General features: G+C 41.5%; 1 protein-coding gene across 2 annotated transcripts in view; it reads right to left on the bottom strand.

Moving 5' to 3' along the window:
• Nucleotides 1-14946, bottom strand: part of SFMBT1 (Scm like with four mbt domains 1) — a 79991-nt gene that overhangs the window by 3610 nt on the left and 61435 nt on the right. For both annotated transcript variants that reach the window (XM_054280946.1, XM_054280945.1), the window contains 11 exons: nucleotides 14219-14369; nucleotides 11866-11948; nucleotides 9870-9996; nucleotides 9071-9184; nucleotides 7641-7683; nucleotides 6693-6757; nucleotides 5135-5274; nucleotides 3099-3208; nucleotides 1246-1421; nucleotides 391-569; nucleotides 32-277 (listed from right to left, as the gene is read on the bottom strand). In XM_054280946.1, coding sequence (XP_054136921.1) covers nucleotides 32-277; nucleotides 391-569; nucleotides 1246-1421; nucleotides 3099-3208; nucleotides 5135-5274; nucleotides 6693-6757; nucleotides 7641-7683; nucleotides 9071-9184; nucleotides 9870-9996; nucleotides 11866-11948; nucleotides 14219-14369 — 1434 coding nt within the window. The remainder of the gene's footprint in view (nucleotides 1-31; nucleotides 278-390; nucleotides 570-1245; nucleotides 1422-3098; nucleotides 3209-5134; nucleotides 5275-6692; nucleotides 6758-7640; nucleotides 7684-9070; nucleotides 9185-9869; nucleotides 9997-11865; nucleotides 11949-14218; nucleotides 14370-14946) is intronic.

A 14946-nucleotide genomic window follows, 5' to 3' on the forward strand; every position in this document is an offset into this window, starting at 1 on the left:
AGCCAGGGCAGAAATTCACATTCTAAGTTACCTTTGGCGAAGGAGGTTTGTTTTCATCATCAGAAAAGGAGAAGGTCCTGAGCTTCCTCTTCCTCTTGTCTCGGTCCTGAGCCAGGGAATGAGACAGTTCACTCTGGGTGGGAGAGGATGACAGGGATTTCTTCTCTGACACCTCCGATTCTTCAAGCAGCTCATCTTGGTGCTCTGAGGTGCTGTCCTCAGTCAGAGACTCTTCATCCACCTCATCCTGGTCATCCTCCTCTTCTGCCCCACTGCCCTGAAGAGTTAGGAGAAAACACAAAAAGCAGCTGTAACCCTGAAGTTACAAGGTTTGCTGTTTCAAATGAAGCAGTCAAAGATCACATCCCAGATGCATGAGCACTGTCCTACCTGGGGAGATCCAGCTGGAGTGTTATCCACAGACGTGGAAGAACGTTTTTTCTTATGAACAAAGAAATGTTTTCGTCTCTTCCGTCTTTTATTTGGTTTCTTCATGGCTACTTCCAGGTTGCTGTGGCCGCCCGGGGGCCGACCTATCCGCTTGTTTTTCCTCTTGCCATAATAGTGTGCTGCCAGGACAGAGGGAAGGAGCACACTGCTGAAATGCACCTTCAGGGTCACTAGTTATGCTTGCCCCTCATCAGGACTGGAAAATCAGTAGAACATTTCCCAATAGGAATCCCAGTTCTGCAAATCTTCAAAATCACTATGTCTGTATTTTCCACTTCAATTTGATTTAAGGAATGAGAGTTACTGATCAATTTTGTTTGCCCTGTAAAGATTTACTTCCTCCATCTCTGGGAAGTCTCCAAATGATCCTATTTTATACAAAAATTATCAAATATTTGGTCCAATTTATAGTTTTTAAACATGGCCTCAATGCACTATTTGTTCTCACAGTGTCAAATGGTTAAAGCCAGTCTACAAAAACCCTAAAACTAAGAAAAGAGCTTAAAGGTGGTAGATTTTTTTCCCACCACAAATTGGTAAAAGCAATTATAATATGCCATGTTCTTGTCCCCAAAGTTGTTTAAAAAAGATAAAGTTTCAAGCACACAAGAGAAGTTAAGCCATGGTTCTACCACTTAATTCAGAATTAATTTTTTCTCCCCTACACACTGGAACATGAATATTTTGTAGGCCTCTCCATGCAGTGCTTGAGCTGGTCCTTCTGGTGTAAAGCCAAAAGAAACTAAAATGCAACACTCCAAACTCCACCTTGGTGTGGATCAGGGATCTACTCACTGTATTTTGTCTTTGTCAGGACAGAGCAGTTCTCTGAACACTTATCCAGCACCATCTGAGGGCCAAAGAGGTTTGGACAACATTCCAGCTTGATGCAGGTTTTCCTGCAGAAATCTGCCACCCGATCTGCCGTCCTCACAACCTCCACGGTGGCACGGTAGCTCTTGCCTTTGTACCTAGCAGTGAAAATACAGGCATAATTAGGAATCTCCTAATTACCAGGATCAAAGGACTTCATTGAAAGGTGTACAAAAATACTGAGATCAAACTGAGAAAAATACGAGCAATGATGAACTTTATGGACTGCCAAGTCCAGGAAACAGGAGCTCATGTCTCTTCTGTCAGATCCCCAAATAAAGAAAATCCATTACAGAGGTGGCTGCAGTACCAAACACAGCAACACTGCCCCATCAACAGCTACAAAACACCATCTGAGGGGACTGTCCCAAAGTTCAGATATTTTGTTTTCTTTGTTGACAAATGGTTTGCTCTCTCTTTGTTTTTATGGGACTGCAGAAATGCCCACTGTGGCATGGACAGCTGGTTCCTCAAGGCTCAGAGCACCCACTGAGTTAATTCAGGTAACAGCAGACAGCTTTTGGTGAGCCTTTCTGTGCTCATCCTATGGAGACAAGGGTACCACTGCCACATTTCCAATCAGCTTTTGTCTAACTGCTGAACAATTCCCTGGGGCAGTCACTTGCATGACACTGCATACTGCTCCTGTTTGATTTAAATGAAGAAATTGTTCCTTTTTGTTCACCAACCTTGCCATTACACTGAAAGAGCTGCACTGTGCAATATCTGCCAGAGCTGCTTAGCATTTCTGCTTTGCCCTACTAGCAAAGCATGTGCAGCTACAAGCATGTGCTGATATCTACCAGAGATGTTTCAGGCCTGCAAGTACCTAGGTAATACCTTGTAAAAACCAACTGTATCATCATAGTCCAGATACCCCTAGAGTCACTACTGTGGCAAAAGCAAGCAAACAGCAACTTCAGCGACACTAAACAAATATTTTTTTCTTTATTCCTCAGCTATACCCTCTATTTACACAAACCTTTGTCATCTTCCTATTGCCCAATTCAGAGCAGTCCTCCAATATATGGAAAGATGTCATTTTGTACGTGAAACTGATCCAACAAAAGAATTAGTGACACGTTCAAAATTATGTAGGAAAGTGTGCAGTGGCACATTGGGAAAATCTAATCTCTAATATGCAAGCACAGTGACCTAATTACAAAACCATCCCTAGACTATAAAGGAGTATCTGGACTTATCAAATATATGCAAATATGTTCACTGCTCTTTTCCTAGCTGTAAAAGTAATCTTGCAAAGAAGCTTCAACCCAAAAAGCTCAGCAGGAAAACTGGGAGTACTTTAGGGCAGACTGCTGTAGAAAGCCATCCATGTCAGGCCATTTCAAAGCTTCTAACTTTATTTCTGAAGAATTTTTTTCCACTAAGAAATGTGTGGAAATGCCTGAGAAGCTTCACAAGCAGTACATGTTTTTGCTTTAAAACACTGATAATTATCTTCAGGTGAATTAAATAATCTTAAATCTTAAAATAATCACCCAGACGTCTGTCAGTACAATGTTGTACCAGTGCCACACCAGTCTCTAGCTGCTCACAAGCCTGTAGCAGAGTACACTGCCATATTATGGAGCATTAAAATCACATGCACTCCACCAGAACTCTTAAAGAAATTTATAAAGAATTCAACAGTTAATGGATGCTGGCATCTTGATGTGCTCTAAGCTATTTTTCCTTCCCTGAAACCTAAGCTAAAGCACAGCCTGCAGAGAACAGCTACTGGGCCTGAAGAGCCAGGGAACAGGACAAGAATTTACTTGGCTTTTAGGGTCTCTCCATGGCCATGCCAGGCAGCCTCTTCATCCAGCTGCAGCTCTCTCAGGACACGGCTGGGTTTGTAGGCAGCGTTGATCAATAAAGTGAGAACCTACAGCACGGGAGGGAAGAGCAGGAAACATGTGTAAGTTATTTGTACAATAAATCTGTTTTAAAGTGCCAGGGCAGAATAGGAAATTACTCCTATTCATCCAAATTATCTAGCATCAAAGCACTCATTCACAGCAGGATTACAGACACCTCCTGACAGTGCCCAAACGAGCACTGAGAGCAGCCAACACTTTGGGCCTTCCCAGCCCTCAGAATTCGTCTGCACAGTCACGAGTGTATCCAGCAATTTCCAAGTCATTGCCCTTGAATTACACATCACTAAATTAATGCCTGGGGCTGAGAACTCCCAAACTTGCATGACCTTGGCTAAATCTGAGCGATTATCTTAAAGATTGTGTGTCATGTGAAGCTGTGCCAAAAAACGCTGCAGGATTTTGCTGCCTGCTAACAACAAAACCATAGTGCAGAATCCTAAACTCTCATCTGTTTTGCTTCCATGAACCATGATAAGGTCTCTATTTTAATAAAATAATGATTTCTCGAGTACTGTAAAGTAACTTGGAGGCTGTGAATAACCAGAAGTTAGTGGGGGATAGTACAAAATGTGCACTCTAATTGTACTTTTTATGCTCACTGTGTGCTTATTCCAGATCATTCCCAACTGGGTGCATAACAACCTTGACATTACAAATTTGCAGTTTTATTGCTACTAATGCAGCAGTCCAGAAATCAAAGAGAACTATTAGATATAATGCAAGCACCAAACTCTAGGATCCCTACAATGAGCAAGACTCACAACTGAAATGAATACAATTGAACATACTGACTGAACTTTCAGCACCACTCAGTACCTGCACATCAGCAGGATTTGTGCACACTTTCTGCTTTCAGGCAATGAAGCAGAATAAACCTTCAAGATTAAATGAAGCTGCCACAGAATTTCACATTTGCTCTTTTGCAGTTCTTTCAATAAAATACTGAAATAGGCAGAAAGGATAGGGTACTTTTCTGCATGCAAAATTGGCCCTTTTTCAATAGTCTGCTTGATTCTTGACAACCAGACTCTTGTTTTACAGCATGTCTGCCAGAAAGTCTTAAAGCCCTCTCCCCATTAAGATACTTGGTAGGGAAGGTAAAATTCCAGGTATGTTAAGCCAATTCTTATATATAAAGTAATCATTTCATGACAGCTCAAGTTGTGCATATCCAGTTATATTCCAGTCTTGGGAAATTTCCAGCCTCTCAGGTCAGATAATAACCACCTCATGATCTTTTTTGAAATTTCAGAAAAATAATTATTACATTAAAGTATCCGTAAATTTGCTGTGAAAAACATTCTGGAGAAGAAGCTCTCTGGCATTAAAGAATGGCTTCCTCCTCCCTCAGTTACATTAAGAAGCCAAACTGTAACTTCACCTGATCTATGCAAATTATATCCAACTTATAAAGCACAGATAACTCTTTTCATTTCCCAATTACTGAATGTAGTTTGCCATTTTGACTAAGAAAATCTGTATTTCCTCTGTTTTACCATCAACAGTGCAAACCATAAAGGAATTTTGGGATTATCTCCAGCTAATTTCTGTTAATTAAAATGGAAACATTTATTACAGCTATAAAAAGATACTAACTCCTTTGATTGTGGTAATTACAGGTTATACTGTTTTAACAGAAAATAAAATTCAGCAGTAGAAGGCTGAGTGTTACTTAGATGAATGAGAGGCTTTTACTCTTATCAGCTATTCATAAAACCATTCATGATTTATACTTTATTATATGCAAAAAGACACTCCTTACTTATCATCAGCTTAAATTTCTGAATTACCCATCTGTAATTAGACCGATACTCTGGTGTTTAAGATACTCTGCTGTTTGTAGGCCTCTCTATGCAGTGCTTGAGCTGCTCCTTTTGGAGTCAAACTCAAAAGAAACTAAAATATAAAATACAAGATGTCCATCAGCTCACCTCCTTCAGCACCAGCACACAGTTCCCAGGTCCCACGGACTGGGGCAGCTCTGCAATCCTGCCTTTGTTCAGGTAAGGCCCCGAGAAGCACCGGTGGTTGAAGTAGATCTTTGGGCAGCAGTACTTGCCATTAATTACCACTGAGAAGTGAGAAATGAGAAAACAAACATTGAAATCACACACTGCAAATGCCCCAGGAAAGAATCTCGCAGTAGGTAACAGTTTATCTGCTGTAAAAAAAGGAGGGGAAAAAGTTTTGAATGACAGGGATTTGAGGTACTTTCTGTGTCACGTTTGCAATGGCACCATTAGTTATTCCCCGTTGTCAAAACATTTTCCATACTTCACACCCGTGCTTGCAAATTGTCAAGCTGCAGTAAATAAAGATGGTCATGTATCAGAAAGGAAACATTCCCTCCTGGCTAGCCTGCTGCTTCATGGTACCACACCAGTGAGAACAGCAAAGACAATCCCAATTTTTTGGTAGCAGAAGCAGCTCCTACACAGCAATTAGAGATACATTTTCCAGTAAATTTTCTCTCCCCCAAACTTCTGCCACCAGAGAAACTGGCAGTTGTTTTCCACTGTTTATCCTAAACTGCAGCATCACATTGCTTTGCATTTTTAAATCCTTTTCCTTTGATTAGCAAACAAAAGATTCAGCAACTGATAAACTGACCTTTGATGAAGTGACATCAAGCTCTCTGAATCTATTTAATGGTTCAGCATTGCTCAAAATTCAAGTATTAATATATATTGCAATACAATTATGTACAAAACCAATATTGTTTTACCCAGCAGTGTTCTAGTTTTTCTTGGCTGAGCAACACTACCACTTAAAGACCTTAAATTCAGCAGTTGAAAACTGGCAGATAAATAAATGAAGTCAAATTTACATTATGACTCTATTAAAAGCCAATTAAAATGATAAACAAGGACACATCATTTTTATCTCGCTTTCAGGGAAGCTTCAGATGTGCACTTCACTGTACAGAAAACAGCAGAGGAGGAGGCACAGTGTTGCCAAATGGATGGATCTGTGTGACTTTCACCAGCAGATGTACTTATTCATCACATTCCTTCTTGCAACAGTTGAGAAAATTATTAGATTTTGCCATCTGGCACACAAAGCAGTTTGCTGTTTGAATTGGTTTTGTTTATCACCATGATGAAGTTAACAATAAAACCAGAGAGATCTGCTTCCCAAAGCCAGAATCCAACAACTCTGAGCACAGATACAGCACACCTGCTTCTCCCACTTTATCAAACTGAACAGGTGACAACAGAAGGTCACAGTGCACATTCAGCTTCACATATCCTCTGCTGGATGGGCAATGTTCTGGTGTAAGAATCTGATTTCCAGGCTTAATGCACATATGAAATGCAGAACACAAGTAACTGCAGATTTTTGTTTGTTTCATTCATTTCTGAAGTTCAAAAAATCATCAAGGGATGAAAATCTCCAAACCCTTTCCTCCCCTTCCTTCTCCTAACAGGACTGAGCAGGTGAACTCTTACAGGATATTGCCTTTGTTAGCCTGATCTCTGTGATCAATACCTGAGTCAGAAGAGTTCAGCTCTTGGTTCTTTAGTCCATCGTGAACTGTCCTTGAAGATAAAATTCTGAAATTGAAAGGAGGAGGTTGGGAAAACAGACAGATAGTCATAACAGTCACCTCTCTGTTACTAAAGCACCACAACACTTTTTTTCCTCAGCTCCAGCCTTATTAACCTGATTTTTATACCTCCCCTGTTTCACAATGACATACAGAAACTACCAAATTCCATTTGGAAAGGACCTCTGTCCTGCTACAGCCAGCAGCAATCCTTCCTTGCTCGAAGTCCATGGGCCACCATGGTGACAGACACCTCCCAAAGCTACCCACAGGAGTTTGCATCCCCTGACTCCTCCCAACTTCACATTTCACAGCACAGGCAGTGCACCCTCGCCTTATGCATTCTGAAAAAGCTGGATTTGAAACAAAATACAACCAAAATTACTCCAGTACTCTGGTAAGGATCCCAATTGCAAAACATGGGGGAACAGTCTGCTCAGTGTTTTAGGAGCAATGCAAACACTGGCAGGACTACTGACAGCTCTGGTGTTTGTAAAACTGTAAGAGTCAATAAAGCCAACTGTGAGCATTCCATGGAGCATTTCTGAGCAGCCTCACGAGACTGAGCTCCACGTGCATGACACAGTTTCTGGACTCATTGTAGATAGCAGCAGAACTCTTTTTTTCTGCCTGCTTTGGGCCAAATTTAATCTGGGAAGGAGCAATTACAAAAAATTCCAGGCTTTCTATCTCCTCTTACTGTAGTGCAAAAGGTCTTTCTGAACATCAGCAGAATCTACCAGCATTAACACAAATGGAGTGTGGAATCTCTCAACCCTCAGTACAGCACTTTTGCAAATCTACATCTTCCCTAACACAGCATATTTTCCAGTTGAAAAATAAAGAGAAAAAACTCAACAAAAAACAACAGCCAATAACCTGTTACTTACTGTTTCTCTGGTTGAACTACTGCAATTTTTTTCTGCTTGTTTACTGAAAGAAAAAAAAAAGAGAAAAATGAGAGGAAATCAAATGAAGCATCTAGACTAATATATATATATATATACACATATATATAAATATACACATATATATATTGGACTTATTTCTTTAAGTTATAGAGCAAAAAGGATCTATGTTCCCATCACTGCAGTGTCAGACAACTGACCCAGGTGCACGAGAGGTACCCCGGCACAAGTAATTTGAAGAGAACCAGAAGCTTTACTTCAACTTCTATTACAAATTCTTTAAATCAAGCATGCATATGCCCAGTTTTCTACGAAATTTTACTTTCTGTGCCTCTTTGTTTGCATCAGAGCCCCATAACCAGCCAAAAAAAGGAATTACATGCTTTCTTTTGCAGCACCCAAAGGTTATGTTCTTTGGCCCGATGTGTCACTTCATTGGCACAGTAACTTCAGCACTTTAACTTTCAAATGGAATGAAATCAGCTGGTTAGAAATACCAATGACTTCAGCCAATTGCTATGCAAGAAAACACTGCTGCAACCAAGTAAGTAATTTAAGTGATGGGTCCACTTGCTAATTCTGGCTTTCACAACCAGGTAGTAAAGTAAAACAAGGTAATGCAACATTATGCCTCTTCAGCAATTTCATGCTTTGACCACAACAGAACTTCTGGATTTTTTTTTTCAAATCATCTTTTATCTAATTAGGATCCCCCCTCTTCTTCCTCATCTCTCCTTGGCAGTGCAAGCGGATTAATTTCTCTTGCTTTGACTTGCAGAAAATAACAGCTCATTTCAATATAAAAATTTTCTTATTAAGGAACACTAAAGAAGTTTTTCAGTTTCTCCAACCCCCAATAAACTTTAATAAACATGCCTCACTAACCAGTTGAGAGAAGACACTTATTCTACCTACTAGTGTAGTTAAAAAGGTAGGGCTTACTCTTCAGCACTTTGTCATTAGGGATCATCACCACCTGGCCCATTGAGAAAATCAGTTTCCTTTATTTTGACTCCAAATGTGCACACAATCCACACTGCTTTGTTGTGGCACTAACATTTGTACAAGTGCACATATAAAATCAGTATCAGGGCCAGACACATGGCAAGAACAGCTCAGACAGAGGTAAATGCAGAGCAGGGGAGGTGTTCATACAAAGACAGGATTTCTTTGTTATGCCCAGTGGATTGTCCTCACAGTGTGCAGGGGCCTCAAGCCAGCACTGTGGGGTTTGAAGTTGTAGGGCTTCCAACTGGCCCCAACAGCCAGGGGAACAGTTGTGCAACACACAGATCCTCTGTGCATGATGAATGTTTCCAAACTCAGCCAGGCCAGCAGTAATTCTGCAGCAATTTGCTCTGGCAGGTCTCACCAGCTCCACCCCAGCACAGCAAACAGAAGAGAACTGGTACCTATTGCTTTGCGAGGAGGCCTGAGCTGATATCCATTCGTCTCACACCAACCCACTGGAAATATATTCATTGATTCCACACTCACTATACACTCAGGGACAGGTTTCTTGGAGCCTGTTCAATTCAGAAAAGGAAAAATTGAAATAAGTCATAAAACCTCTAATTTGGTTAACACTTGCTGCACGTTTGTTAGTGAAGCTGCTTTGATTTATGGTGTATCTGGAACACAATAACAATCATTTATTCATCCCCTTTTACTGACCAGATTCTTTCCTGACCTTATTTACTTCCTCCTAAAGGCTGGAGATGGGAATTTTCCCTCGCAGTTCAGCAGAGATGCACAGTGCATAGCAAGTGCATGCTGATGTACTTCCAATCAAGAAATGGGATTATAATGGAGAACAGCTGACACAGGCTTACTCTACCTTAATGAAGAAACTTTCCTTCCCTAGGTCTGGCCAAGGCTTGCTCAGAATGCAAGTCACTCATCTGTGAAACTGTCACAAGGCCCCTGCTTTCCACAAGGCCCTGCTCAGCACTTTGCATGGTGCATGAGCCCAGCACTGACACTGCAATGCACAAATGACATTTTGGGCTTAAATAAGCAGTGCCAGCCAAGGCAAACTGGAACAGACAATGCAAGTGGGTTTTGACTATGATTTCATTGAGCAAACAGTGCCTTGCTGCCCATGTTCTACACACAGTCAGTTTGCTCCAAACACTCCTCAGGTTTGGGGATGGCACTACAAGCAAGTGCAGTGATGGGCAAGCACTCCTCTCTCCCCCCAAACCAGCTTACCCTCCAGCTGAAGCCAGAGGTATGAATCTTTTAACTTGGTGACTGTAGCAATGCAAACTTCTTCAGGATCAACTGGGTTCACAGCCTCAAGCTTCATGTTCTCTTTAAATCCATGGTCAGAAGTTAACTAGGAAAAAGCCAGAATATTTCAGTAAGACACCAGCTGTGTATCCAGGACAGGATATGAATATCCATGAACAGGAGCAACACAAAGCCCTCAGAGCCTGAATAACACAGAGAGATACTCAGACAGAGGAGATTTCAGATAATTAGCACACTGTAAACAAGTAAGATATATCAGGAACTACAACAAATTTAAGTTACAAAAGGCTCTACAGACCTAGCAAATTTGTCCTCAAAAAATAAGGATGCTCAGGCTCACTGAAAGGATTGAGTGCATTCTCAGCAATCAGAAATTCTCTGCTGCTTGCCACCTGAGTGATAAGTCTGACAAATAGTCTGACCAGGTTCTGTATTCTATCATGTTAACTTGGAAATCCACTTTACGTATGCAAATAACATTCCTGCCTCATCTGAGCTCCGGCAGGCAGAATAGGAAGCTTTCTTTTCATTTTACATTTTTTGGATAAGTAGGGTCTTACTTTATTCACCAATACAGTTTGCATTTATATATATTTATAAAAATCCCTAAAACATAAGAATAGGTATTTATCCAGCTCTGGAGCTCTTGAATTAAAGATAAGAAGTACCAGCCAGACAGAGGACTCTTCTTCCCAGAGTCACTCTGCAATGTAATTACAGGATCAATACATTATGAATTCTGGAACTAGCCTCCAGTGATCAAGTCTTCTCAGAAAGGGATAATAAATTCAGTGACCTGCTCTAAGATGCTATAGTTTACAAGACAGAACAAGGGCAACAAGAATTCATAGCCAGCAACACTGTCTTCAAAAACTGGTAATTATTCATTCTAATTTCTCCCTCTAAGCACTGCAATAGCCCAAGTATGGTAAATGGAACTGGAAGGCAGGTGTTAATAGTACCCTTTCCTGCTTGACAAGGTATTGTGCTTTGGGGGACAGCAATATTGTCACTGAACCAACAAAAGCCCAAAATCTTGCACGTCCTTCAGGCACTGGTTAATGCAAAATGATTATTTGGTACTAATCTAAGATGACTTTGTATTGATTAATACAATAGAATTAATTTTTCAAGCTGAAAGGATGGAAGATTGAAAGAGTACCCTTAGTAAATGAAAATAAGGTCTATTAAAAGGCTCTGTTTCCACAGTTACAGGAGTGACAATGACTGATGCTCTTCTGTGTCTCTTCCATGGACTCTTACACATCTCAATTTCACAAAACAAACACTTATTTTCAGTCTGCTTTATCATAACTGAAACATTTGGTCCACTGCCTCCCTATCTAGGAAGCTGGCACGCAACTATTTCAGTTATACTCTCTTATCTCTTGTGCCTTCTGAGTTATCACAGGTAAGGTGCTGAGGTGCTCAAATGTGTCCAGAGGAGGGCAACAAAGCTGGTGAAAAGCTGGAGGGAATGCCCTGTGAGGAAGAGCTCAGGACTCTGGGTTTGTCCAGTCTGGAGAACAGGAGGATGAGGAGTGACCTCACTGCTCCCTGCAGCTCCCAGAGGAGGGGATGAGCAGAGGGAGGTGCTGATCTCCAGGGACAGGATGTGTGGGAAAGCTTCCAAGGACAGCTTCAGATGGACACTGGGCAGCACCTCTTTACTGAGAGGGTGGTCAAACACTGGAACTGGCTTCCCAGAGAGGGGCTCAAAGCTCCATCCCTGGCAGTGTTTGGACAACACCCTTAACAACGCATTTTAATTTTTGCTTAGCCCAGAAGAGGGTGAGGCATTGGATTGGATAATTGATCAGTGCAGGTCTCTTCCAGCTCAAACATTCTATTCTACTTGGAAAAGAAATTAAAGTAAGAAACAAAAAAGGTTCCTCTCCCTGGAATCAGGGTGTCACTGAGGCAGCAGAGGAGATTTTCAGCAGGAGAACCTTACCAGAGGGAAGCAGCTCTGGGGAGCTGCCTCGGCCCCACACTGTTTGAGGTAGTCGGCCCAGTCGAAGTCCTGCCCAGGGTAACCTAGGACAGCAAAGAGTCAAGGGTTAGAGTTTAACAGCTGAGACTCATTTCAAACCCACCTGACACACAGGGACTGAGATCTGTTTGGGTCACTCAGGCTTGCGAGCTGACTTAGGGCTTCAGGGAGCCATGTGAGGGCAGACCACTCCAACCTGAATCATGAATCTGCCAAGCAGACAAGGGCAGCAACTGAAACACGGGAAAGCAGTTTCACCCCTGACAGTTTCACCCATCTTAAACAGTTTCACAGAGTACAGATGAAATTCAGGAATGATTTCTGCAACTGCTCTTGTGTCAGCTCTGAAGCTATTTTTTTAAAACAGAGCATTCAAAATGTGCACAATATCAACACACTGCTCTCTCAAAGACATGTTAAATGCTAAGCCATTAAAGAGAGCAGTAAGATGTGCCAAGAGCCTCATCAAGTCTGATAACAGCTGCAGATCTGCAGACATCTGAAGGGAAGTGTCTTAACAAGGAGGCCATCAGGAGACAGAGAATCCTTCCAAGAAAAATTATATTCTTCTTGAGGGAAATACTTGGCTTCCCTGTGATCTAACAAAAAGCAAATAACTGAAGGGAATGGGGCCCAAAAGTGTGCTGCCATGTCAGTTTGAGGCTGGCAGTAAATTAGCAAGGACACAAGTGCTACACTTATTCCACTCCCCTTAAAGGAACACCTGTGACAACAGTTTAAGAAATCAAACAAAATTTTTAACCCAATGTACGAATATAGCATTAACATGACAATATAAATTGAAGAAATCCAAAGTTTCCCCCAGAGCCTCCTTTTCTCCAGGTACCCCCTGCTCCCTCAGCTGCTCCTCACAGGACTTGGGCTCCAGCCCCTTTCTCAGATCCATTCCCTTCCCTGGACATGCTCCAGTCCCTCAATGTCTGTCTTGAAGTGAGAGGCCCAAAACTGAAGCCAGGGTTTGAGGAGAGACCTCACCAGTCCAACCTAAGTTATTCTGTGACTCTTCCTCAGAAAGGGCTGAACCACAGAAAGACTTAATAATTAATTTTTCTCAGTTTTACCAGTGCCAGTAGAGCTCTTGAGACCTCACACAATTCAGAATGACCACCATCTCCAGGGAAATGAGAACAGAAACTTAAAATATTTGTCAGCTCCACTCACATGCCTATAAAGTGAGATTTCATTTTATACATGCAAAATTCTAGGAAATGTTGGTGAGGCAGAGTCACTTTTCACACCTTATCCAAGCAAAGGCAGGAGACAAACATCCTACAGTCTCTGCTCCCCTGATGTAAGGAGCAGCTGAAACAAAACAAAACTCTGAATTGTGAGGTGCCAAGTAAGAGAGCAGAGGACCAGGTTTTACAGTACCACCGACATTTCTAGTTTGAGAAAATGAATAAATATTTCAGCAGTGCAGGAAGACTACCCTGTTCCCTTATGTCCTGAAGCAATGTTTCAACAATCTGCAACAGTGCCTGATAGGCCATTGGTCAAAAAAATAGTTCATTAACTTCTGAGTGATAAGATAGCCTAAAAATATTACAAAATGTTGGATAACAATGTTCCATTCTGACCAAAAGCAAAAATCCAATGCAAATGACTACAGGCTTCTGATAGCATGTAAATTAAGTCTGAAATCAACATTCCTTTCAGGCCTGGAACACTCACTCCAACCATTCCAGCATTCAGGCTGTTATGCATGACATCCTCAGCCTCTCTCATCCTCCCAAATCCACGCTCATGCCCTGGAAACCTCAGTTCCCCAAACTCAAACCTCCTGATTTTCAGAGCTGGATTGTCATATTCATATTTTCTGAAAAATCCCCTTCACCTAGGATTTTTCTCCTGGGAAGCTGAGAAGCCTCAGAGAAAAAGGAAAACAATTATTATCTCATTTGCTTCTCCTGTGTTTTGCTCCTTTGGAATGTGGTTGGAGATTGTTTACCCACAGGTGATTGTTTCATTGGCTTCTGGTGAGTTGTTTTGTCTCATGGGCCAGTCAGTGCCAAACTCTGGAGAGTGTCACAAGTTTTCATTATTATCTTTTTAGCATTCTGTAAGTATCCTCTCTGTATTCTTTAGTATAGTATAGTTTAGTATTCTTTAATATAATATAGTATAATAAAATAATAAAAGAGCCTTCTGAGAACACGGAGTCAGATTCATCATTCCTCCCTTCGTCTGGGGGCAACGCAAACACAACACTGATCTTTGCTGTGCTGCTCTGTCCATGGCTTTGCCAGGAGCTGTGGGGAGCAGAGGTGAGCAGGAGGAGGCTGCACAGACATACCTGGGGGAGGGCTGAGGTGCAGCCCATTCTTCAGGCTCCACTGCACCGGGAAGATGCCGGCGCTGTTGAGGTGACAAACGTAGCGCTGGCTGCTCGCGCGCTCCGCCCGCAAGTCATCGATTTCTATCATGAAATATTTGTCATTGAACACCTGCAATCAGCCAAAAGAGAACCATGGGCTCTTGTGAGATGCAGATTCTGATAACTTTATTAAACAGCAGTATTGCCTGATGGAAACCCTTTACCCTGAAATACCAGGAGGGTTATGAAAAAATAAAAGAATCTTTGGGCTTCATAAAGCAGCAGACTCATCTGCATTATCCAGAAACATAACAAATATGAATAATAAAACAATGTCTGAGCGCTTAAAAGATAAGGTGACCTAGTGCTTTAGGGAATTTTCTCATGAAAAATGCACAGAAATTAGCATCTGTGGTCTTCCTACTATTCTATAACAAACTGCTTATTTCAACAAGGCTGAACTGCATACCAGGATGGACTGTCACATATAAAACCACTACACTCCTGAAGCAAATAGAAGGAGGACAAGCAAATAGCAAGAAAAGGAATGCCTGATCATGTTGGAGAGTTTTCATTTCAACTTTGAAACCTCTCGTTTGGAAATCAGGCCATCTAAATGTCACGTGTAATGTAAGGTTATGTCACAGTAATGACATAACCTTCACAAAATCAAAACCCAAAAAAACTATCTCAAGGTGGATACTCAG

This window comes from Melozone crissalis, unplaced genomic scaffold (genome assembly GCF_028551555.1).
Source record: "Melozone crissalis strain CALT ecotype California unplaced genomic scaffold, PUWL_Pcris_2 ptg000029l_1, whole genome shotgun sequence".
Lineage (NCBI taxonomy): Eukaryota > Metazoa > Chordata > Aves > Passeriformes > Passerellidae > Melozone > Melozone crissalis.